This window comes from Mchenga conophoros, linkage group LG18, assembly GCF_057382185.1.
Source record: "Mchenga conophoros isolate Kocher_MC1m ecotype Shallow Benthic linkage group LG18, M_conophoros_male_GT1.1, whole genome shotgun sequence".
Lineage (NCBI taxonomy): Eukaryota > Metazoa > Chordata > Actinopteri > Cichliformes > Cichlidae > Mchenga > Mchenga conophoros.
In genome coordinates this window covers 26,970,571-26,992,637 of record NC_140543.1, presented here as the reverse complement: position 1 = coordinate 26,992,637, position 22,067 = coordinate 26,970,571, and the positions used below count along the sequence as shown (strand labels likewise).

At 42.0% G+C, this 22,067-nt stretch overlaps 3 protein-coding genes across 3 annotated transcripts; 2 read left to right on the top strand and 1 right to left on the bottom strand.

Moving 5' to 3' along the window:
- The first annotated feature begins 2,422 nt into the window (after positions 1-2,422).
- Positions 2,423-4,710, top strand: LOC146554021 (myocilin-like). The gene is made up of 3 exons (XM_085254913.1): positions 2,423-2,916; positions 3,396-3,500; positions 3,598-4,710. The coding sequence occupies exons 1-3, from the start codon at positions 2,439-2,441 to the stop codon at positions 4,398-4,400; spliced, it is 1,386 nt and encodes a 461-aa protein (XP_085111039.1). The 5' UTR covers positions 2,423-2,438; the 3' UTR covers positions 4,401-4,710.
- Positions 4,711-8,241: 3,531 nt separating this feature from the next.
- LOC146554020 (polyisoprenoid diphosphate/phosphate phosphohydrolase PLPP6-like) lies at positions 8,242-12,047 on the bottom strand. Its single transcript, XM_085254898.1, has 2 exons — positions 11,334-12,047; positions 8,242-9,001 (listed from the first exon to the last, which is right to left on the bottom strand). Exons 1-2 carry the CDS (start codon positions 11,710-11,712, stop codon positions 8,580-8,582), a joined length of 801 nt encoding a protein of 266 aa, XP_085111024.1. The 5' UTR covers positions 11,713-12,047; the 3' UTR covers positions 8,242-8,579.
- LOC146554019 (peroxiredoxin-6-like) lies at positions 11,569-20,879 on the top strand. Its single transcript, XM_085254899.1, has 6 exons — positions 11,569-11,702; positions 12,189-12,320; positions 12,904-13,060; positions 19,918-20,067; positions 20,188-20,334; positions 20,469-20,879. The coding sequence occupies exons 2-6, from the start codon at positions 12,229-12,231 to the stop codon at positions 20,595-20,597; spliced, it is 675 nt and encodes a 224-aa protein (XP_085111025.1). The 5' UTR covers positions 11,569-11,702; positions 12,189-12,228; the 3' UTR covers positions 20,598-20,879.
- Positions 20,880-22,067: the final 1,188 nt, after the last annotated feature.

The following is a 22,067-nucleotide window of genomic DNA, read 5'->3' as shown; positions in this document are numbered from 1 at the left end:
CCCCGTTTACGTGGTCATCAAAGGTAAGTGCAGAAAGTGATCGAACTCTTTAGTTGGGAAGTCAAAGCTGCAAGATCAACATCTGGAGTGTGAGAAAAAAGGAGACTGAAAAGATTCGGCATGAGCCCCCGCATCCTCAGGACCTTCTATCACTGTGCCATTGAGAGCATCCTCACTGGATGCATCACCACCTGGTATGGCAACAGCACCGCCTACAACTGTAAAGCTCTCCAGCGAGTAGTGCGGTGCTCTGAACGGATAATTGGAGGTGAGCTTCCCTCCCTCCAAGACATCTACAGGAAGCGGTGCCTGAGGAAAGCGGGGAGGATCATCAAGGACTCCAGTCACCCCAGCCATAAACTGTTCAGACTGCATACACTATTATATATTGTACATATATTTATTAGTTTCAGGTTGGCCATTCTTGTATTTTGCTCGTTTGTGTTGTTGTGTTTGCACATCTCTGTTGCTTGTGGGGCTCGCACACAAGAATTTCACTCGCATGTGCTGTGCCAGTGTGCCTGCACATGTGATGTGACAATAAAAAGTGATTTGATTTGATTTGATTTGATTTGAAAAACGATTTGGGCCAAATAAGATCGCTTCTGTCTTCGGATCATTAAAATTTAAAAGGTTTTTTGCAATCCATGCTTTAACATCGCTAAGGCAGTCAAGCAGAGGTCGACTTGGGAGACTATCAGAATGACTAAAAGGTAAATAAAGCTGGCAGTCATCTGCATATAGATGGAATGACACTTTATGTTTTCGGAAAATCGCACCAAGAGGCAAAAGGTACAGTGAAAACAATAATGGCCCAAGAATAGATCCCTGAGGCACACCCCAAAGCAGAGGGGCCACAGAGGATGAAGCGGACCCCAACTTAACACAAAAGGTCCTATTTGAAAGATAGGACTTAAACCACACAAGTGCCGAACCAAAAATTCCCACACAGTGCTGTAAGCGGGAGATCAGCAAATCGTGATCCACTGTGTCAAATGCAGCAGTCATGTCCAACAGGACCAGCACTGCATATTTACCACAGTCTGTCGCTATCAGAATGTCATTCATAACTTTTACGAGGGCTGTCTCTGTACTGTGAAATGGCTTATAGCCGGACTGAAAGATTTCCGACAATTGAAAGTCATTCAAATAGTCCATCAACTGAGAATAAACAATCCTTTCCAGAATGAACAATTTTAATTCATTTGTTGATTGCGAGGCACTCAGGGCTCAAGGGATGATTTCACTGTCTTCAGGTGCCATGAGAAACATATTTTCATATTTTTCTTTTAAGCAGAGTTTTTTTTATATTGGGAAAGACTTTATCACCTCTGTCACTGCTTTTTTGCCTTTTCCTTTTCAGAACTGCATGTTGGGTTTTTGGTATAAGAGTAAGAGTAACAATTGTCTTAAATGTCTTCCATTTTTAGACACTTTGTCTTATTCAGACTGTTGGGCCCCCTGGTCTTTTGAAAAGTTCATGCATCTCTGCAATGCTTGTTCTTCTAAGGTTATGTGAAAGTTGAGTAATGCTTCTTGAAAATTGTGTCATAATTTTGTATGTATATATCAGAAGGTTGGTGTCTACAACCAGCAATTTCAGCGTCATCTCTCCAGACTGCTTACTGCAAGTTCTGTGTTTTTCCAGCCTGAAAGGTGAATGATTACTTCCTTTTGTCTTGATAATTTATCTGTAATTTGCGGCCATTTGCAAAAAATATGGGGTTTGGATTAGTCTCCATTCCAGACTGCCTCCTGTGCCAGACATCCTGCTCAGCTGTAGTTGGGACAGATAAGTTCCAGTCTGCCCTGAGGTCTTCTCAAGGACCAGCTTGCCTTGCTTTCGAGCCTGGCTGCTGAATGTTGGCATCCTAAACACTTCCTCTCAGCACAAATGTACGCACACACCGAGCCCATAAACTGAATTTGTGGTTAATCACACAGTGGTTTAATAGAAAGACTATCAGTTTCAAAGGAAGTAAACAGCACAGCAGCTGACACGCACTAGACACATAAAGAGATGCTCTCCAGTCAAAACAACCTGCAGAGACATACCGACTGCTGAGACACACTAAAAGAATTCTTCACAGGAGTAAACAAACATTAAATTTTTCCACTGATTTTCACATCGTTTTTGCTGTCTCTGCACACATCTCCACCACCACGAGCAAAAAGAAGAAACACGTGGCCTTTTACACAAGCACCCCACAACCCCCGGTTATTTCATTCCCGACACACTCCTCGTCCCCTCCCATTCTCTGAGTTAACTGTATAAATACCCACACTCAGAGCATTATCAGGATATCAGACACTCAGGCGAAAAGAGACTAGCTTAAGAGAACAAAAGAGAGTCTAAAAAAGAGTCTAGGTTTTTAACAAGAGAAGTTAGACAACTGCATCTACAAACTCCCACATACCACAAGATTCAGTCCTCTGAAATGTGGCTCCAAGTGTCCCTCTTTAGTTTGTCCGGCTTACTTCTGTCAATCCAAACCCAGGCTCAAGATCGAGCCTCCCTCCACCGCTCCAATGACCCCTCTGGACATTGTCATTACACCTTTACTGTGGCCAGTCCACAAGAGTCCAGCTGCCCTGGAAGCGACCGCGAGATGGATGGAGTCTTGTCCAGGCTCACCCTGCTCGAAGCTTTGGTCAGCCGTCTCCTAGCAGGAGTAGACAAAGGCACCATAACTGGGGTTGGAGCTAATAGAGAAGAAGGTCTCCAGGAAGCTTATTCCCAGGTTACTGGGGAAAGAAACCAGCTGCAGCAGGATAAGGAGCGTCTAAACAGGCAGATCCAGGAGCTGCAGAGGAGGTTGGCTGAGCTGAGCCAGGAGGCAGAAAGCCTCAGGCAGAAACCCTGCCAGCAGACGCTCACCTCAGTGGGCACTCAGCATGAAAACAGACCAGCCAATGGTATGTACCAGTCAGGGGGTAACAGGAAACCACACAAATAAAAAATTATCTTAGTTAAAAGATTGTCAATCACAAAAGAACACATTTTTTTTAACCACAAAATCATACAAATTCAAAATAATGCTTTTTTAAAAAAAAAAAAAATCTGTGAAGAAACATATTTTATGCAATTTTTGCCAGCTCTAATGTTTGTTTGTTTTTTTCAGAATAAATGTTTCTGTGGTAGACTCGTGCTTTGAAAAGTCTAAAGAGGCAGAGACAGGTTGGCCTGCAGTTAACTGTCCCCAGTTAAGTAAGGGGATAGGAATTTTTACCACAGTCTTTTTTTATGGCTTCGTCACTCATGTTGATGTTTACACAAGTGTGATTATTTTCAGGGTTAGAGCATCAAGCACTCTGAGGAAAAAACAGGGACCTTACAACTTTGAGGTTAAAGTGTTACTTTTGAGTTTTGCTCAGAATTTGTATTTCTCTCCCAGATCCCGCATATGACTTTGGGAATAGTGGATATCAGGAGATGAAAGCTGAAGTGACAGAGATCTCTGCATCCCACGTCTTCCATGAAGGAAGTCACAACTTCACAGGTAGCGTTTTACTGGAGTTGTTGGAATCGAGCATTATAGCTTTTAAGCAAATTAAAATTTAGAGTCTAAATTAAAGTAACTTGCTTTTTTCCCTCAGGTTGTGGAGAGTTAGTGTCAGTGGGAGATCCTGTGTCACACAGGAAAGCTGACAGTATCACAGGGAAGTATGGTGTGTGGATGCAGGATCCAGAGCCTCAAGGCCCTCAGTACACCAACAACACTGTGTGGCGTATTGATGCAGTGAGAAGAGATGTGCGTCACCTCTTTGCATATGAAGACATGGATCAGTTCTCCCGAGGTTTCCCAATGAAGGTGCTGGTTTTGCCAGAGCCTGTGGAGAGCACAGGGGCAACTGTGTACCGAGGCTCCCTTTACTATCAGCGAAGACGCAGTCGGACACTGATTCGCTACGACCTGGCTTCTGAATATCTGGCATCCCGCATGGACCTGCCTCATGCCGGCTTCCATGGCCAGCACCCTTATTCCTGGGGGGGCTACACTGACATTGACCTAGCAGTGGATGAACAGGGTCTGTGGGCCATCTACAGTACAAGTAAAGCAAGGGGTGCAATTGTAATTTCACAGCTGAACCCCGAGAGCTTGGAGGTGAAAAAGACCTGGGAGACTAATATTAAGAAGAACACAGTGGCCAACGCTTTCATGGTGTGTGGACGTTTGTACACAGTTGCTAGCTACACTGTTCCCAACACCACCATCAACTTTGCGTTTGATACAGCCACTGGTGTGGGACAAGCTGTCTCCATGCCCTTCAAAAACAAGTACAGTTACAACAGCATGGTGGACTACAACCACGCTCAGAGGAAGCTGTATGCCTGGGACAACTTCCACATGGTCACCTATGACATCAGACTGGGCAGGGCCAGCCATGGCAGGAGCTAGAGAGGACACAGAGAAGGACTGCTGTGGGCAGGACTGATGCAACAACAAGTGATAGAGATGAAATAAATAATCATTTCAGGTGCTCTGTCAAGGCTGTGCTATCAATGTGTTTTGAATTTTACAGTATTTCTGTGGCATTAGTATCATAAATAAGGAGTGGCATAAAAACAAAGAACTATTCATACAGTAAAGCTGTTCAGTGTGGTTATGTGATATTGTTACTGATGGCTCATGAAACAGAATTGTAATCTGCAAATGTTATTTTTTATTTAAGATATGAATTTATGAAATAAAGTTTTTGTTTTCTGGATTGCATTTTGAAAATGTAGTCACAACCAAGCACTCATGTCCTCAGCTGCCAAAGCCACAAACTGCAGCGTTCCAACTGCTGACTATAGCTGCCTCAAAGAGCAAGTTAGTAGACTACAGTGGTTACAATACCTAAATTTAGAGCTGACTGTGCTGTGGTTCTCAGATTTACTGCTTTTTGTAGATGTACACAACTGAATTGAGCAGGACGTAATCCAACATTTCACAAGCCATCTCGGTTGATTTGCATCCTCTACAATGACAGCATACTCTTCAGAATAACTTTAAATTAGACCTGGTTAGCATAAATGTGGAATTCAAAGAATGAAGCTAAGTATTATCAGCTCAAAGCCAAATTATTCTCTGCTACACTTTATGTAACCTAATACAAAGCATGAGCACCACAACCCCTGTGAAACAGTCCAATACAGGTTAAAGGATACAGGATGTTTCATAAAATAAAATAAAACAAAAACAAAAACTTCACATCATACAAGCACATTTCCTGTTCATCAAATGCCCCCGAGCAGTTCTAACCATTAAATATAACTGCTCTTCCTCTCCTATCTATCTTGTATTTCTTCATCTCTGAGTGCAGTCAGTTGTTATTCTTTTCACTACCCCATGAAATACAGCAGCAGGATGTTTAGCTAGCAACACACTGTGACAGCAGTCCACAAACCTGACCTGATAGAAATGTTACATTTCAAATTACCTGACACTTTAATAACATGTTACTCCCTTTGTACTTGCTCCTCTTCTTTATTGCTAACTTGATGCTGAAATACCAAGACCAATTCCATATAGGAACAGTTTAGTGCTTTAGATTATGCATAAATTATCTTTGTGCATCTTTCATTTCGTTGTATGCTGTAAGCATTGGTGATGGCTAAACCAATAGGATTGTCTTTTATGTCTCATTGTTCCCTTCATTTAGGCACAAATCTGTTTTAAGGTGCAAAGTACCACGAAATAAAAACTTACCTCAAATGCGTTAAACCTAATGTAACAAGCTGTTTTGAAAATATAAGGAGTAGAAAGCACAGACCTTTTATTTTAAGCTCCTTTTTGCTAGCCAAAGTTAGCATCCTAATGAAATAAACAAGCTAGCTAGAAATAGCATTAGCTGGCATCGCCCACGTTCATTAAAATATGGTTACGGCTTCATTAAACAAAAACAAACCATGCCACGTAGAATCAGCACCAGCAAAGAAGCTCAGCTTTGGAAGCTAATGTGCTGTTTATTACCTACAACCTCAACCACAGGCTTATCTACAGGCAGCATTAGCCAAGTTAACTTGTGTCATAAAATAAGGACAACCTTAGTCCATTCTAATACTTAATACTACTGTTAGATGGGCTGGACTGTGGGTTCAGAGATCCTTCCTCGTTGTTATGCTACTTCCTGAAAAATATAATTTTTCATTAAATAGAAATATTGCCCATTTTCAATTTGAGGGCAACAACATCAAAAAAGTTGGGACTGGGCAACAAAAGGATGGAAAAGAAGGTGGTACTAAAAAGAAACAGCTGGAGAAACATTTTGCAGTTAATTGGGTTAATTGGCAACAAGTCGGCAACATGACTGGGCATAGAAATAGCATCTTAGAGAGGCAGAACGTCTTAGATGAAAATATGAGCAGAGGTTGACAATCACCAAAAAACTGTATCTACAAATTGTAGAACAATTTTAGAGGAATGTTCCCGTGTAAAGTTGCAAAGAAATCATTCAGAGTACATAACGTCATCAAAGGTTTCTGGGAAGCACTGTGTGCAAAGGACAAGCCTGAATATCATTGCTGAATTTCTGAATGTCTGCACTGAATTTAAAAAAGTATGATTCTGTCATGGAAACCATTGCATGAGCTCATTCACTGTCTGTGAACGTATTCACCGTGCCATCCACAAACATAGGTTAAAGCTGTCGTGCAAAGAAACCTTTCTGAATCCAGGAAAGAATTGAGGCCAAGAGAAAAACTGTTCTCTGGTTAGGCAAATCCAAAATTTACATTCTTTTTGAAAAACATACGCCATGTCCTCCCAAAGACGAGGGGGACCATATTATCAGTGCTCAGTTCAAAAGGGTTGCATTAGCCCTGCGGAATTAGCAGCTTTCGCATCAGGAAAGGCCCCATCAGCATGATTACTGAGTGCAGGTTTTAGAGCAACACATGCTTCCATCCAGTCCAATTTATTTTCAAGATTGCCCTGCATGTTTCAGCAAGACAATCTTGATGCACATACTGCAGCTATTACAATAGCACAACTTTATAGTAGGAGAGTCTGGGTGCAGAACTCGCCTGCACTTCAGATCTTTCACCAACTGAAAACATTTCAAGCATCATCAGAAAATATCTGTCCATCTTCTTCCACTTATCCGGGGGCCGGGTTGCGGGGTCAGCAGCCTAAGCATAGAAGCCCAGAACTCCCTCTCCCCAGCCTCCTCCTCCAACTTATCCAGCAGGCCAACCAAGAGATGTAATCTGTCCAGCGTGTCATGGGTCTGCCCCAGGGCCTCCTCCCAGTGGGACATGCTCCCAACACCTCACCCAGGAGGCATCTTTGGCAGGCCCCTCACTTTCCGAGAGAAAAACGTACTGCTTTTAAAAGAAGACGGGATTTGTCTTACAGCTCTAAACATGGCTCTGGCAAAACTTTTTTGAGGCTTGTTGCAGCCATCAAATTCAAAATGAGCTAATATTCTTCTTGTAATTATATATTTTCTCTTTGTAAACCTTTGATATGTTTTCCATGCTGTATTGTAATTAAAATATAATTTCCTTGTATTTTGGCTTTAGTTACATTTTACATTTACAGGATATCAACCTTATTTTGGAATTGAGGTTCTAAGATACACAGTATATTCAATAAATGTACTCCTCCTTTTATAATTACAGAAAGCCTTCAGAAAATTGTTCCTATTTAAACACAACTGTGTTCTTTAAATTTAGATGATAAAAGTTTAAATAATATGAGTATATGTATTCACACGATGAAACTGAAAGAGATGAGGTTACTTCTGTCACATTTCTTGGAGTAATAAAACCGCTAACAGACACGCGCCCACACGTCAGCTCACCTGCATTATTTGAAAGTCAATAAAAATGAGCAGCTTTGCTTGAAAATATCCCACGTTCCCACTTACAACCTGAGCACAACTTGTCACACTTTCCAGCTGTTTATGTAGGCTACACACGCATCTGCTGTCTTAACCTGTTCAACATGTTAACTCCAAACCCACATGTATCGAGTGTAATGATTTCTGTAACAACTGCTTGCTTTGGAAGTGGTATTCGGTGTGTTAAAAAGGAGGCGGTGGCAGCAGTTTATCAACACTGTAAGATGAGATGGAATGTGTTACCGTGCAATGACAGTCAGGAGACTCAGCAGCAGCAGCTGATGGAAACTTGGTTGAGTGTGAGTTGACTTTCCCCACAACAATGTTCACACAAACACACTGTGGCTAAGCCACATGAAAAACAAACACAGAAAAAATTCTCACATCATGAAGTGTGTCAAGGGGGAAGTCTCTTTTTTATACCACAATTTAAACTTTCACACACACTCAAAAAAAATAATGTAATTTTTTAAGATAGAAAATTTAATTAAATAAATTCAACATTGGTTTCAGGCTTGTGAAATTAAGTCCATGCATTATCAATAGTGATGTGCAAACAAGCAGCTTAATGGAGGTAAAACATTTAATACTTCTACTTCAAAATAAAAGTAAACACAAAGACAAACACATAACGCTGATACAGATTTTTTTAAAACATATAAGAATCCTAAAATAACATCAATAATCAGGAATTTCAGAATTACCCACTCATGTTCAACATTTTCCTACATGCACACACACCTAAACCTGACCTAATGTTTCCCATCTAGCATCCAGAGTCCATCGTAAGCCCTGTTCAGCCTCTCTCCCAGGCCAATGAGCAGCGCGTCCTGCAACCAGTCCCAAGTCACCCACAGTCTTTCCACCAGACTGTACTGGCAGTAGCCCATGGCCAAGCCAAAGCCCACATCTGTCACATAGTGTCTTGCAAGCAGCAGTCGGGACAGGCTCACCAAAGCAGCCCACCCCACCACCAGGAGCCGCATGGAGTCTGTGTCCACCAGCTGGGCGAGGAAGAACCGGGCGCACATGGCCGCCCGTGAAGCGTGGCCGGAGGGAAAAGAATAGCGCTCCACGAAGAAGGTGGAGAGGATCTCCGAGCGGTTCTGGGTGGGCATGCGACGTCTGACCAGAGTCTTCACAAGTCTGACAAGCAGCAAATCCAAAATCAGAGCTGTGGGGAGGAAGGAGTAGTTTTTAAAGTTGAGGATGTAAATAACAACAAGATTGCATTAGATATATATTAGTTTACAATAATAACAATTATTATTATTATTAAATATTAGTATTAGTATTACATTTTCCTTAAAATATATTAGAAAAAGAACTAAATAGCTGAAAAGATGAGTAAAAAATGCAGCTGAAGTTGTTCAGTTGTTGATACATTTATTTAAAGCTTCAGTTAATTATAGATTTACACTGTAAAGACAAACAAAAGTTTTACTTTAGTGTGTTGAACTTAATTTGTACCAGCTTTGACACACTTGTTTTCCCGCTTAAGTTAGCTGTACTTTCTGTCCCCATTCTGAGTTGCACGCAGTTGCTTAATTGAGCACTTGATGTTGCCAAGTATGGGGCATTTCTGCAAAAGAAAAACTTGTGGTAAAGATAATGTTTAGCTTCATAAGCTTTATTGGTGCTGTGCATTATTTCAGTTAGGCTGTGTTTCGACTAGCTTGTGAATTCATGATGTGGTTTCCTATGTTAGCTTGCCCCGGTAACTGAGACTGCCTTTTTAGGGTTTGATTACTAGTACCAGTGTTACTGTAACCATGCAGTATGTAAATACTGTGGAAAAGTTGTCTTGAACTTATATCTAATATTTAATCATGGTGACTTTGTTTGAGTTTCTTCTTTAATTAAAAAAAATTACTAGACTAAGGTTTTATATAAAACTTATATAAGGTTTTATATATTTTTTATACTGAGAAACAGCCGACTGACATTGCTCCACACCTCGCGGCTTAAAGTCAAGAGTCCTCTGAGGAAAAGTAAAAAATTTTCCCTGCTTTCTTGAATAATTGTCCAGTTTTCAAATTATTTCAAGACATTTTTTTTCCAAATGCTGCAGCTATTGATATTTTTTCAGTCTATTCTCACACCAAGGATACCTCTTCAGCCTAACATCCTCTAAAATCAGTCTGCTGCTGTGATCACAGTTTGTATTCTTGTTTCTTAATGCTTATCATAATCCTGAAAAAATATTCCTGGAATTTATTACATGATCATAATTGGAGTAAATGACCCTACTCTAATTAATATTCCTGGCAGATTATTTAGATTTGTGAGCTAAATCTACATGATCGGCACTGTGTCCAACAAAAATGACTAATAACATTAAATTGGCTAAGTAATACTTTTACATCCCTTGCAATTCCTTTGATGTCTCTAAATATCCTATCCCATCATCTCATTTATCATCAAATTTCAAACTTTCTCAAGCTTCCTAACACAGGTTTTGAATCCGCAGCGAATACTCTACAAATACTTGATGGCCTCGCCCAAAGTTCAAAAGTTCAACGAGCTCAGCAGCTTTAGGAGCTAATAAATTACATTTGAACATCTTTGATAGTCCATGAGGGCTTTCAGATATTTAAAGAACTGAGATCTAGGTATTTCAAACATCTTCAGATGTTTTCAGTACATCATTATAGCAAAGGTCAAATTTTGCAGTGAACCATGGTTAGCAGCTTTAGTTAGCACTCTGCTAAACATTTTGAAGTCAAGTGGAATTTTATTTCAGTTGAATCAACCAATAGTTGAGATTTTAAACATGTTGAACTCTTAATGTAACACCTTGGGGAACTGAGCAAGGCTGAAGTAAAAGCATATAACCAGCTCAATTTATTGACCTAGAAAAAAAATTCTAAAGGTCTTTGACCAGGTCAATACCTGATTGGTCTAACATCATATACTATCTCCAAATCTCCATGGCATCCTGGGCTTTTACAGGCCAGAAATAGCTCTGGCATTTCACCACAACACAATACAGTATAGCAGCACAGAGCTTGAACTCAAGGCTGCAAGTTCACAAATATAATCTACATGTGCAAATAAATCATCAGCCATGACCGGTGGATCACATCTCAGACAGCTCCCACGAAAAACTTTCCATCGCTGTCGTGCAGTTGTTTCTCGCTCAGACACCATTTACTCCTGCTAATGCATTAATTGGCACTAGTTGGACTCATTTTGGTCTCTGGACATTAAGAGCTATTAACGTTATCTAGCTTTGACCAAACATGAGAGCCACTTATGAATGCCACGGGTTCCACTGTGGCCATGGCACAAACGTGCATAATAACGCACCGGCTTATCGGCAATGTGGTGATAAATATGAAGCTGCGAGAGCGTCGGACAGCTAAAGTCAGTTTGACTTTGGAGCACTTCTTACGTAAATATTGAGCCTGTTGATGGCTGTGGACTTAGAGATGTGTTATTTATTAAATCAGAACATATTTTTGTTTCATTAAAGACAGAAATCCTAATGGTGTAATGATACTTACCCAATGCCAAATTCAGCATGATCTCTTGCTCCTCCACACTTCGTCCACGGAGAAGAGTGTACACGGTGCCGATGAGCCACGGGATGACATGACCGGAGAACTCGACCAGCCGGACCAAGGGCCGTATGCTGCCCCATGCAGACCCCTCACAGGCGCACACTCCGAGCCGTTTGGACAGCCATAGATCTATCGCCAGCAAAAACCGGAGCGTTACAGTAAATATCGGCTGACTCAGACTGACTGAAAAGTCTCCCGTTTGCGCTCCAGAGGCAAAGTAAGAACAGCTGGAGCTCCGGCGACGGACTTGGTATTCAAAAGTTGCCCGGCTTCCACACGCAGCTCCACGGCAACTATTCCGCCTGGACCCTGGTGAGGACATTTTGGTTGGACAGTGCCGTAGGTCGTGTATCCGCTCTCCTTTATGGCCCCTGATGAGCTCGTAACATCCTGCCCGGTTTACAGGGGATAAATGGTACCCATTTAGAACGGGACCGCTCTTGTCACGTGACAAGAATGAATCCACAAAACCGTGCTCGTTGAACGGGTCCGGTGTTGAGCTTTAGGCTTTTTCTTTAAACTTGGAAACCCAGCGAACACGTTATCACTTGTGAACCAGATAGCCCGCCTTGACTGTAAAGTTTGACTATTTTGTTAGTTGTGTCATAATAAACATTTCATGATAATAAATGTCTATATTCTCTTCACGACACCGGTCTGAGCGCAAAATGTGTCACAACTACGCCAAAGGCTCAGAGCGCAGCGCTTTTTATGAACCTAAATTGGGTCTATCATGCTGTGGCAGTGCGTGCGTGGTTTCCGCCTCTTCTTTATTTTTGCTCTACCTGCTGTCACCAGAGTTACTGCACACCGGACTAAACACTTCCACGGCCACAGCATGCCGGGGCTGCTGCTCGGAGACGTGTTTCCTGATTTCGAGGCAGAGACCACCACCGGCACAATTAAACTCCACGAATTTCTTGGTGATTCGTGAGTAGACTTTGTGACTTTTTATTTTTGACGCTGCAGGTTTACAGACTTATTGAGAATTCGCTTAAGAGCGGGGAGAGATGGCGGGATGTAGTTCCTGTCATGGTTTTTCGCTTCTGCTTTGAAATACTGCATGTGGCATTTTTAGAATCTGCATACTGTACCTGTAATGACGGTATTGTGGTCTAAGTGCGATCTAAGTGTGTCTAAAACAACACTTTACCACTTAGTGCATCTATCAGTAATCATCTCTTTGTGAGACAGTGAAAGTCTTCTGATATTGAGAGCATCTGTAAGCTGAACGAATGAAATTGAGGTCAAACCTGAGAAAAAAAACGCTCCTTTGAGTGATTATGTGCAGACCGCTGACCTCAAGGTGGAGAAAAACAACTTTGCCATCACTTTTGACAACTTTGCTAAACTCGTTTTACATCCTGTTGTCCTTTTGTGAAACCCAGAAACAAGCAGTAACACACACAATATCAAGAAATGCAGACTGCTGCGGAGAGGAAACTGGGTCAGGATGAGGCTTCTTTTTTTCTGAGATCGAACTGAGCATGGTGGTAAATCTGACTCATTTCAGATGGGGAATCCTGTTCTCCCACCCCAGGGACTACACTCCTGTGTGCACCACAGAGCTGGGCCGAGCTGCCAGACTCAGCACTGAGTTCAGTAAACGCAACGTTAAAATGATCGCCCTATCAGTGGACTTCCTGGAGGATCACCACGGCTGGGCCAAGGTGTTGTAACTACATTTTATTTATTTATTTATTTGCTGCACACCTTTAAGTATTTAGAAGTATTGGAAAAACACATAAAGAAAGCAGGAAGTCGGTGCTAGCTGGTGAACTGTGCTCTAAGCTTGGTGATATTTCAGCATTCTGACTTCCCAGCTGAGCATAGTTCTTTAAACAAGCCACAAGAGATTTGCAAGCCAAATGACATCGAGATATCTGGACTAATGCTGGGCTAAATCTATGTGGGTATTTAGGATTTTCCAACAACATGCTGAAATAAATGAATCCTTCTGGGTTCACTCAAAACCTCACTCCTATTAAAATCTCAGGTTTCTCAAATGAACAATGAACATTGAGCCTGTGCAGGCCTGACTCCTATATATAGTGTGTGCGGAAACAATTTGCAACACAAATAAAGCTTCGACCACAAGCTGTGAATTTAAAACTGGGGTGAAAGGTGTATGAACCATATTGAGGATCTATAGAAGGACGAGGCTTGTGATTATGGGATGTGTATGAATGCTGTGTGTTTAGAGAGGCTAAAAGTGAGACTATCTCAGCCGTGGCAACTTTTTTTACTGCTAGCACTCAATTTGATTACATCAGTTACAACTACTACATTTCCCTTGTGGGATCAATATAGTATCAATCTATATATCTTTGAGAAAGCCTGAAAACCCCTTGTGTGAAATTGTCTTCCTGCTTCAAATATTTGATGCTTTTTAAAAATATATATTGCACTTCAAAGTCTACCATGTTGCCTTTGCAACAGCTGTGAAATGAGCATCACTTCTCTTCCCAAGTATAAGGTTAAGTACTGTATACTGCCTCCAAAGTTGTCAATCACAATGATTAATAGAAATAATAATCATTAATAATGTCTGTGGAATATCTACAACAGAACATCAAGGCACATAATCAGCAACCATCATTCCTGTGGCAAAATAGGATTATTATGTGAACAACCGCTGTTCAAAGACCACTGCGCATATTTACTCAGGGCCTTCTTGATGCGATGTTCTTCTGCTTCCCTGGCTGCTGTGTCTGTGGGGATGGTGTTGGCTCCGTGCTGTAGTGTCCTGATGACACCCAGTTTATGCTGCAGTGGATGATGAGAGTCAAACCTTAAATACTGATCCATATGTGTAGGTTTACATCAACTTTTAAATGTCCCTGATTACTAATGGAAATCTCACAGTCTAAGAAGGCTAACCTGCCACTTTTCATATCCTTCATATCCTTTTCACCTTTCCTTCTCGGTGTCTCAGATCCTCCTCCTCTCTTTCTCTTTCTTTCTCCTTCCATCCCTTCCCCTTGGCTAGCCACCATGGGGCTCTGCCCCCATCACTTCCCTCCCCCTTTTTAAGTCCAGACTCAAAACTCACAACAGCCTATTCCAAATAAGCTTTTCCATCCTGCTACTTTAATTTATTTTATTTATTTGCTCTATGTTTTATCCTTATATTTTTGTAAATTTTTGTTTGTTGTAATTGCTTGTGAACAGTGTCCTTGAGTGTTTTGAAAGGCGCTTTCTTAAATAAAATGTATTATTATTATTATCCTCCCTGGTAAATTTGATGTGTTGGTCCACCGAGTTAATGTGATCAGTGAATTGTGGCACATCTTAAGGTGTCATCAACATACCTGAACCAATGACTTGGTGGTGTTCCAGGGTAGGATAACAAAGCCCTATTTTCCACTTCTTCCATGTAAAAGTTGGCCACAATGGGTGAAACTGGGCAACCCATGGCACACCCATGTTTCTACCTGTAGTGAAATAGGTGGAATTAAAACACAGTTCCAAAAGCAAACACACGTGGTTGGTGCTGAGAGTGGTCCTGTTGCTGAGGTTGGTGTCATCCTGTAATCACTTACAAACTACCTCCACTGCTTCAGTGACTGGAATACAAGTGAAGAGAGATGTAACATCTCTCACCTTCTCTTTTTTTTAATCTTTTTAAAAAAAAAAAAAGGAACGTATGAGAACACAAATAAACCGAAATAAACAAGTAATCGAAAATAAACAAACGGGTGTACCATCCATCCATCCATCCATCCATCCATCCATCCATCCATCCATCCATCCATCTTCATCCGCTTTGTCCGGGGCCGGGTCGCGGGGGCAGCAGCCTAAGCAAAGAGGCCCAGACCTCCCTCTCCCCAGCCACCTCCTCCAGCTTATCCGGGGGAATACCAAGGCGTTCCCAGGCCAGCCGAGAGATATAATCTCTCCAGCGTGTCCTGGGTCTGCCCCGGGGCCTCCTCCCGGTGGGACATGCCTGGAACACCTCACCCAGGAGGCGCCCAGGGGGCATCCTTGTCAGATGCCCGAACCACCTCAGCTGGCTCCTTTCGATGTGGAGCAGCAGCTGCTCTACTCTGAGCCCCTCCCGGATGGCCGAACTTCTCACCCTATCTCTAAGGGAGAGGCCAGCCACTACCCACAGCTCTTTAATCAGATCAGAAACTTTATTGTCATTGTCATGAGAACAACGAAATTAAGAATGGTCCCCGATCATTGCATCATCCCTAGCAATATCAAAATATAAATAAAACAATAAAATTCAATAAATAAAATAGATAGAATACTTAAAATACTAATAAGATATAACAGTAAAACATTCACATACATTCCCACACACATGCTTCAGACCGTGCATAGATTAACACAAGAGTGGCGTGATGGACATTTTTTTGTAGTATTCAGATGTGTTATTGCAGTTGGATAACAGCTGTGTTTGAGTCTATTAGTCCTTGCTCTGATTGCCCTGTACCGTCTGCCTGAGGGCAACAGTTTGAACAGGGAGTGGCCAGGATGTGAGGTGTCTTTTATGATGTTTTGGGCCTTTTTAAAACAGTGGGCGTTGTGTAGAACTTCCAGTGTGGGGAGAGGGCAGCCAGTGATCTTTTGGGCGGTGTTAATGATCCCTTGGAGTGCTTTCCTCTGAGCCCCTGTGCAGCTAGTGTACCAGATGCATATGCAGTAAGTTAGAACACTCTCAATGGTGGCTCTGTAGAAGGACACCAGCAGTCTCTGTGTGATGTTATTCCTCCTGAGAATTCTCAGGAAGTACAGTCTCTGTTGGGCCTTTTTCAGCAGCTCGGAGGTGTTCACACTCCAGGAAAGGTTCTCCTCTATATTGACTCCCAGGAAGCGGAAGCTTGCCACCCTTTCTACACAGTCCCCATTTATGAATAGTGGTTGGATCTCTGCCTTTTTCCTTCTGAAGTCTATTATGAGTTCTTTGGTTTTTGAAGTGTTGAGGAGGAGGTTATTGGCCTTACACCATGACGTCAGCTGCTCCACCTCGTCTCTGTACGTAGACTCGTCTCCCTTGGAAATGAGCCCCACCACTGTGGTGTCATCTGCAAATTTCACAAAGATGTTGCTGTGGTGGCGAGGAGTGCAGTCGTGTGTGTAGAGAGAGTAGAGCAGTGGACTGAGCACACAGCCCTGGGGTGAGCCAGTGCTCGTGGCCATAGGTGAGGGTAGGGACGTAGATCGACCGGTAAATTGAGAGCTTCGCTTTTACACTCAGCTCCCTCTTCACCACGACGGACCGGTGCAGCGTCTGCATTACTGCAGCTGCAGCCCCAATCCGTCTGTCGATCTCCGGCTCCCTTCTCCCATCACTCGCAAACAAGACCCCGAGATACTTGAACTCCTCCACTTGGGGCAGGAACTCATCCCCGACCCGGAGTGGGCACTCCACCCTTTTCCGGCTGAGAACCATGGCCTCAGATTTGGAGGTGCTGATCCTCATTCCCGCTGCTTCACACTCGGCTGCGAACCGTTCCAGTGCGAGCTGGAGGCCCTCACCCGATGAAGCCAACAGAACCACATCATCTGCAAAAATCAGAGATGAGATTCTGAGGCCACCAAAGCGAAAGCCCTCCGCCACTTGGCTGCGCCTAGAAATCCTGTCCATAAAAATTATGAACAGAACCGGAGACAAAGGGCAGCCCTGGCGGAGCCCATCACCCACCAGGAACGAGTCCGACTTATTGCCGGCAATGCGAACCAAGCTCTTGCAACAGTTGTATAGGGATCGAATGGCCCGTAGCAATGGGCCAGACACCCCATATTCCCGCAACACCTCCCACAGGACACCCCGAGGGACACGGTCGAATGCCTTCTCCAAGTCCACAAAACACATGTAGACTGGTTGGGCAAACTCCCATGCACCCTCAAGTATCCTGGAGAGGATAAAGAGCTGGTCCAGTGTTCCGCGACCAGGACGGGTGTACCATCTAGTCATATATACATATATACACACACACACACACACACACACACACACACACACACACACACACACACACACACATACATATATATATATATATATATATATATATATATACATATATATATATATATATATATATATATATATATATATATATATATATATATATATACATGCATATACATATACATACATATATATATACACACATATATATATACACACATATACATACCTACATGCATACATATACGCCTATACATACATACAGACATACATATATATACACATAGCAGTTCAAAAATATGGCACGAAATCGGGTCTCCTTGACGAAATATGTTTCCATTTATCCCAAATCTCAATGAATATGTCATATTGAAATCTGTTAAAGAAGGTAATTCTTTCCATTTTAAACAACCCATAAACAGTCTCATGCCAGTCATTTAGTGATGAAATTTTCACACTTAGCCATTTCTTAGTAATAGTCTTTCGGGCAGCCAGACTCAGAATACCATATAACAGCTTGGACATTTTATCTACATTCACTGAATATAAATATCCAGACAAAAGTTCATCCCAATTAAAGGGGAGTTGCATACTAAAAATGGTCTGTAACTCAGAGTGAATCGATACCCAAAAAGTGTTGATCAATGGGCAAGACCGAAACAAGTGGAAGTGTTTTATTCCTTGGGCCCCACAGTTTCTCCAACAGCTAGAGTGATTAGAATAGTGTTTACTTTGTGCAGGTGTAATAAAAAACCTACAGAGACTCTTCCAACCAAAACATCTCCATATATTAGAACTAGAAATTTTCCACTGAAAGGCACACTGCTGATACCAGATATCATTTGAAATTGCTGTATTTGTTTCCCTTTCCCATTTTTGTTTAATGTAGATAGTGTTCAACTTCTTAACCTCTTGTAAACCCTTGTACAATCTAGAAATCACCTTGAGGCCAGGATCTGCATAAGCCTTGACAAATATATTCAAAACAGGAAGAGAGAAAAGATCTGTTCTCTTAGGTATAAAGTTATATAGATAATGCCTGATTTGAAGAAACCTGAAAAAATCCGTATTGCTTACCTGGTATTGATCTTTTACTGATTGGAAGTCCCCAAGAGTTCCCTTATCATAAAACATACAATATGCCATCAAGCCTTGCCCTGCCCATTTTTTATATCTTGCGTCTAACTTATTGGATAAAAAATCAAGATCATAAGCGCACCATCTTAAGATCCTGGCCTCTTCATTACAGTCATTCTTATTAAGAAACTGTAACCAGAGTTTTAAAGGCAAGTTAATCCATTGGTTTCCTTTATTAATTTGTTTTTTAATAAGTGTCACGTCCCCTAAGCTTGCCTGAATCGGAAAATCTCTTGAGACAACTGTTTCTATTTCTTTCCATCTTGCTTGGTAGTCTACATTGCACCAACACGCTAGGATCCTCAGTTTAGTTGAAATATAGTAATCTTTCAAACATGGGAACCCCAACCACCTTTTATCTTTAGCCAACTGGATAGTTTGGTACTTAATCCGTGGGCTTTTCCCCTGCCACAGAGATTATTTTATCCCACTCCTGAAATTATTTATCAGTTATTTCAACTGGGAGTGTTAGGAACAGATAAAGCATCCTAGGCAAAATATTCATTTTGACTGTATCAATACGTGACTCAAAATTTAAAATTGGTATTAAGTTCCATCTTTTAATATCCTCATTTATTTTATAACACAAAGGTTTAAAATTTACATGATATATTTTAGAGAGCTCTCTAGTGATATTTACTCCAAGATACTTCATTTGCTCCAACTCCCAATTCAAATCCAAGGTGTTCTGGATGTGGTGTCTCTGGTTGAGGATCGAAGCCAGAAACTTTGAGATGTTATAGGTGATCGAGTTGATCATACAGACAATCGGTCTTAAAGGTTCACCCTGTTTATGTATCTAAGGTAAACCATACAGACTTGGTGTAGATTCCCCTGGGTATAGCCTGTGGTATGAGGTCCAGTCAATAGGATTGTCTGAAGCAGTTTGAACAAGACAATCTATCACCCTCTTCCTGTAACCACTTTCTGGGTCTTGCTTCATAAGTATTTTTGTCACTGAGCAGTGATAAAATTTACTCATGATGGGCTTTCTGGTTTAGCAAAACTGTGCACCTACCCTTGTCTGTCGGAAGGATAATAATGTTGTTGTCATTACTAAGTGATGTGAGTGCCTTCCTCTCCTCCATGCTGATGTTGCATGCTGGGGGCTTTGCATTGCTGAGACCGGCCAAAACCTTCGTCCGTACTTGCTCTGCTTCCACGTCTGCAATATTGTTGTTTTGAATTGCTGTTTTGTGGCTGTGATCAGTTCTAGTTATCCATCTGGGAAACCAAACAACTTCTGGCGAAGTCGGATGGCACAACACAGAAAAGCTAACTCGTCAGGCCACAGACTCCACAGATTGTGTTCTAAATAATGTGGGGGATTATTTCCTCACATCCCAGAAATCTACATTGAAATCTGAGTAACAGTGTATATACGACAGAGCTAAATCAATGTTGCACCACTCACACTTGCTTTGAATATCTAATGGAGAGCTTGCGTCTGTTCTTGTGTGTGACTAGGACATCGTGGCCTACAACTGTGAGGAGTCTGCCTGCTGCTCGCTGCCCTTTCCCATCATAGCGGACAGCAAACGGGAGCTGGCAGTCGCCCTGGGCATGCTGGACCCAGATGAGAAGGACAAAGATGGCATGCCCCTTACTGCCCGCTGTGTGAGAAACATAAACACACATTTGTTTTTGGAATTTGTGCCCCATCTCTGCTCATTCCTGTGAAGGTTTTTATCCCTCTCACTGGGAAACTCTCTCACCTTTTTTTCCCCCACCATCTAGGTGTTTATTATTGGTCCTGACAAAAAATTAAAGCTGTCCCTGCTTTACCCAGCCACCACCGGACGCAATTTTGATGAGATCTTGAGGGTGGTGGACTCGCTCCAGCTCACAGCAGGGAAGCGAGTAGCCACACCTGCCGACTGGAAGGTATGCCATGCATTTGAAAATGACCTCAGTTGCTGCCAGTTATTACAGCAGCTGAAGGCACAGATAATAGCTATAGGACCTGAGCAGCTGCTGTGTTGACCAGCAGACTTTTTGCAATGTGTCTCTTCCTCCAGCCTGGAAACTGCGTGATGGTTCCCCCGAGTATGTCTGAAGAAGAGGCCGCCTCTTTGTTCCCAGCTGGCGTCTACACCAAAGACCTCCCCTCTGGCAAGAAGTACCTGCGCTACACACCCCAGCCATAAGCACAGGCAGAAAGGATGCTGATATTCAACACTTGCATCTTTTACGTGGACTGCAATGTCCACTGCATGGACAGCGCTCTCACCTGGTTGATAGACATCCCAGCTGTGAATAAGTCCCAGTCAGTATGGATGGAATGAATACCAGTGCCTTCTGATATAGGATTGAGACATTTAGTACAACTTCCTCTCCTCAAGCTGCCTACTTTTCTAAGAAGACAGATGGAAAGGAGCTGTCATGGGGAAATAGATTACTATTTGAATAAAAGATTTTTTTTTAATCTACAGTGTGGCAGAATAAGTCTCTTTTTTTTTAGCAGAAATACTGTTGGCATGTTGTTTACAGGTTCAAAGGTAAGATGTTTATGATGCCATTTAAGCCATACGTTGTATATCATAAATACATATAGGAATATGACCTCACAAATAGGTTTATTAATATCCATACCCATAAGCTACTCTCGTATTGATGCCTTGATGTTGCCATACCATCTGAGGAGTTTTGAACTAAATCAAGAGCTAGCTAGTTTGGTTAGCAAGGTCCATCTATAATCAGCTGTGATATTAATAAGAGAAAATGCACAGCTGACTCCTTAGAAGGTCTCCACAACCCTGCACATAAAAGATGGACGTAGCAAATATGACACCACTGGCATCTGTTGTCCTCATTTTTCAGCTTGGCGTTAGTTTAGCATTAGCATTAGCATTTAGCTTGGTTAGAAAGTTGCATATATAAACTTTAGGTGTGCAACATACAAACATTAATATCTCTACTTAGTGTTAAGTAACTGTTACTGCTGTAACAAATGACCATTACAGACATGAAAAATGATGAAATAAATGAATACAATATCACAAAAAATAGAAAGATTTGAAAAATGTTTCAAAGGGGAGTTCAATTAGAAGCTGAAGCAGATGTTAGAGAAAGCATTCATCTGCATGTCTAGTAAGGGTTGCTGGGGTGGTCAGGATCCATTCATCATCCACTGTTATCTGTGTGACCTCTTTCTCAGATGATGGAGGAATCCAAACAGTGTGCTGATTCAAACTACACTCAAAATAGCAACAGCAATGACGAATTCCCTTGGCCAGTAATATGGATGCATTCCAGCAGCTGGCAGTTCAATATTCAGGCTGCAGAAACATTTCCTTGCAGTCTGGGATTACACCACCGCAAATACAAGAAGATTTCTCATTATTGCTCAGATTAACATCCACGCCTGCTGAATAGTTCTGAAGCCAGGTACATTCACTCTGTGGTCTGGAAAATGTGAGTGTGGCGACGTCTCACTGCAACGCTCCATGAAGCACATCAGTCAACACTCATGTGTTCCCTCAGAGTCTTAATCAGTTCACCGAGCTCATCCATCCATGTAATCTAGAGTTGAGGGGAGACTGAAAACAATTTTCTTGGGTGGTCTGTACCACACAACGGGCCACAATATTTGTCAAATAGTTCAATTAAAATACCGA